Here is a 2790-nt window from a genome sequence, read left to right as displayed (position 1 = left end):
AAAAAATTATGTATATATATATATATATATATATATATATATATATATATATATATATATATATAACTGTTTTGTTCTTGGTCAGTTAAGATAAATGAAAATAATGGGTTAAATTCAGATAAATAAAAATAAAAATGTGTACAACGCTTTGCACATTACATGCATGAAAATGTCTCTTGCTGCAAAGCTTATGAAATCCCATGCAGAAAACATCCATTTGAATAATTAAATTCAATAAACAACATTTTTTTTCCATCTTTATAAAGCATTTCAAATGTTAGCCATAAATTATATCTTTAATTAATGAGAACATTGTTAATAAATAAGAGGATACAGGTTTTTTTAAGAGTGTTGTAGCTGCGTTTAGGTGTTATTTGCAGCCTGAGGCCTACCTGAAGCTGCCAGGTGGAGAGACCTCAGCTCCACGTGATAAATACATGACTAATTACAGACCTGCTTATGAAAATTGAACGCTAGTGTTATGCTAATACGCGGCTTCCTCCTAATGGCGCGTTAGGAGCTTTAATTAAAAAAGAAGCTTTAATCAGACTGGCCGGCAGCAGCTGGAACTGTGATGAAAATGTTGTTTGAACTCCCAGGAAAAGGCGCGACATTGACGCTCCAGTGAATCTTAACATGTCAAAAAGGAGCTCTGAGGTTTTTCTGGGTTTCCTTGACTTCACCAGGTTCTTCGGACCCAGCCCCAGCTCCACCAATCGGCGTCTCCCTTGGAGAGCGTGGACCAATCAGTGACAGCCTCCGATGAATATTCATGAGTCCGAGATTCAAACCTTTGAGCGAGTTTGTCTTGCTCCACAGCATCACTCCTGGGACTTTTTCACGGGCACAAACTGCATTTTCTTATGAATGGAAAGAGAAAAAATGCGCTCGGCTTAAATTGGGATCCATCCTTCACTGAGATCATTGGAGGGAAACAACAAAAGCGAGACGAGGGGATCTGCCAGAAGAGATGACAATGACTACGATTCCAGAAAGTCTTAATAGCCCTGCCTCAGGAAAAGCCGTTTTCATGGAGTTTGGACCCCCGAGTCAACAAATGTCGCCTTCCTCCATGTCTCACGGACACTACCCCATGCACTGTTTACATTCTGCAGGTCACACACAGCATGACAGCTACAGTCCGGCCTCGTCCTTCCCCAGATCTTTGGGTTATCCATACGGCAGCCACCCCACCAGTCCATATCTCAGCACAGTACAGACTTACCAAAACAGCTCGGGGCTCACGCAGACACGACTGGAGGACGCAGGTACGTTGACTTTCTGTGTTTCTTCGGCTCCCTGCTTGGAATAAAAAGACGCCCCAGATGTGGGACCAAGCTTGTCAATTATTTATTGCGTAACGCTATAAACAATGTATGCAATTAAGGGTAATTATACTTAAAGTACAGCTTGTTAACTTGTGCTGAAGTATTCACTGCAGCGCAGAACTACAGCTGCTCCTCGCTTCTGTTCCCTTCATTTTTTTTTCTTTTTTTTTTTAACCCCTTTTCCCACTTTTTGTCTCCATCAGCGCCAGAAACGGAGAAAAACACGGTGGTGGAAGGCGGGGAGGTGCGATTCAACGGCAAGGGGAAAAAGATTAGAAAACCAAGGACTATATATTCCAGTTTACAGCTCCAGGCTTTGAACAGGAGGTTTCAACAGACTCAGTATTTGGCGTTACCGGAGAGAGCGGAGCTCGCAGCGTCGCTGGGTCTCACTCAGACACAGGCAAGGCTGAGGAACTCACAAATAGCTCCACACTACAGGACAATCAAATTATTATTAACATGATTATTATGATTATTATTATGATGATTATTATATTATTATTGTTATTCCATTGGATCGCATGCGTAAGGCGCGCGTAAATCGTGCGTAAAACACCCTTTTCCTAATTAAAATGATTTCCTTTGTCTCTGCAGGTGAAAATCTGGTTTCAGAATAAACGCTCCAAATTCAAGAAGCTGATGAAGCAGGGCGGCAGCACGATTGACACCAACGTTTTAGCCACGGGCCGTGGACTTTCGAGCGGCTCCCCCTCCGTTGCGCCCGTATGGACCTCGCCGACCACCGTGAAGGCTTCTGTGGGCACCACGGGCTCTTATATCCCCAGCTACACCTCGTGGTACCCAAGCACGCACCAAGAGTCTATGCAACAGTCGCAGCTCATGTGAAGAGAGACCGGAGTGTCGGGATGGTGACGGGCCGGCTCAGCATTGATGATGCTCGACAATAAAAACCGGAGACTGTTGCTGCCGCATCCCTGCGCGCTCACACACGGAGGCCTCCTCAGACCGGGTGACGGCAGGCGGAGGAGAAGCAGGGGGAGAAGAATGAGAATGAGGGAGATGAGGGGGTGAAACGGCGCACAATGCATCCAGGGCAGCAAGTCCAGCGGAAACCATAAAGGCAAAAAAAAAAAAAAAAAGCATCCTTCTTTTGGCTGCTCTCAATTTCTTAATTTGTGTGAAGAGTTTAGTTGCTGAGCTTGTTCTGTTTAGAAGAAAACACGGGTTTGTTGGCGCCACAAGTTGAGTCTTAAGGTGATGATGACCTCAAACCATTCGAGGCCAATCAGGCCACAGCAGCGCGCCTTTAACCAAATTATTGATCACAAATGGCGCGCAGGCCATCACACGCACACATGTTCTGTTTACGTGTTCCTTATTTAAGTTAAATTATTCAGACCTTTCTGTTAGTCTGTGTTCTGTTTGTGAAAGCAACACTGTGTTGTTGATGCTGCACTAAAGCTTTTTCTATGCCGTGCCCCCCCCCCCCCCCCCCCCC

General features: G+C 44.8%; 1 protein-coding gene across 1 annotated transcript; it reads left to right on the top strand.

Moving 5' to 3' along the window:
• Positions 1-829: 829 nt before the first annotated feature.
• Positions 830-2431, top strand: dlx1a (distal-less homeobox 1a). The gene is made up of 3 exons (XM_037686954.1): positions 830-1268; positions 1532-1731; positions 1926-2431. Exons 1-3 carry the CDS (start codon positions 971-973, stop codon positions 2175-2177), a joined length of 750 nt encoding a protein of 249 aa, XP_037542882.1. The 5' UTR covers positions 830-970; the 3' UTR covers positions 2178-2431.
• Positions 2432-2790: the final 359 nt, after the last annotated feature.

The sequence above is a fragment of the Nematolebias whitei genome, chromosome 13 (assembly GCF_014905685.2).
Source record: "Nematolebias whitei isolate Nwh7 chromosome 13, NemWhi1, whole genome shotgun sequence".
NCBI classification, from domain to species: domain Eukaryota; kingdom Metazoa; phylum Chordata; class Actinopteri; order Cyprinodontiformes; family Rivulidae; genus Nematolebias; species Nematolebias whitei.
The sequence above is the reverse complement of the archived record's forward strand: the minus strand, read 5'-3'. Positions and strand labels throughout refer to the sequence as shown.

What these genes read in the sequence shown, in the direction of transcription:
- dlx1a (XM_037686954.1), top strand. Translation starts at nt 971, where the DNA reads ATGACAATGACTACGATTCCAGAAAGTCTTAATAGCCCTGCCTCAGGA. An exon ending in GACACGACTGGAGGACGCAG is followed by an intron (nt 1,269 to 1,531) that starts GTACGTTGACTT and finishes TGTCTCCATCAG; the next exon opens with CGCCAGAAACGGAGAAAAAC. An exon ending in TGGGTCTCACTCAGACACAG is followed by an intron (nt 1,732 to 1,925) that starts GCAAGGCTGAGG and finishes TTGTCTCTGCAG; the next exon opens with GTGAAAATCTGGTTTCAGAA.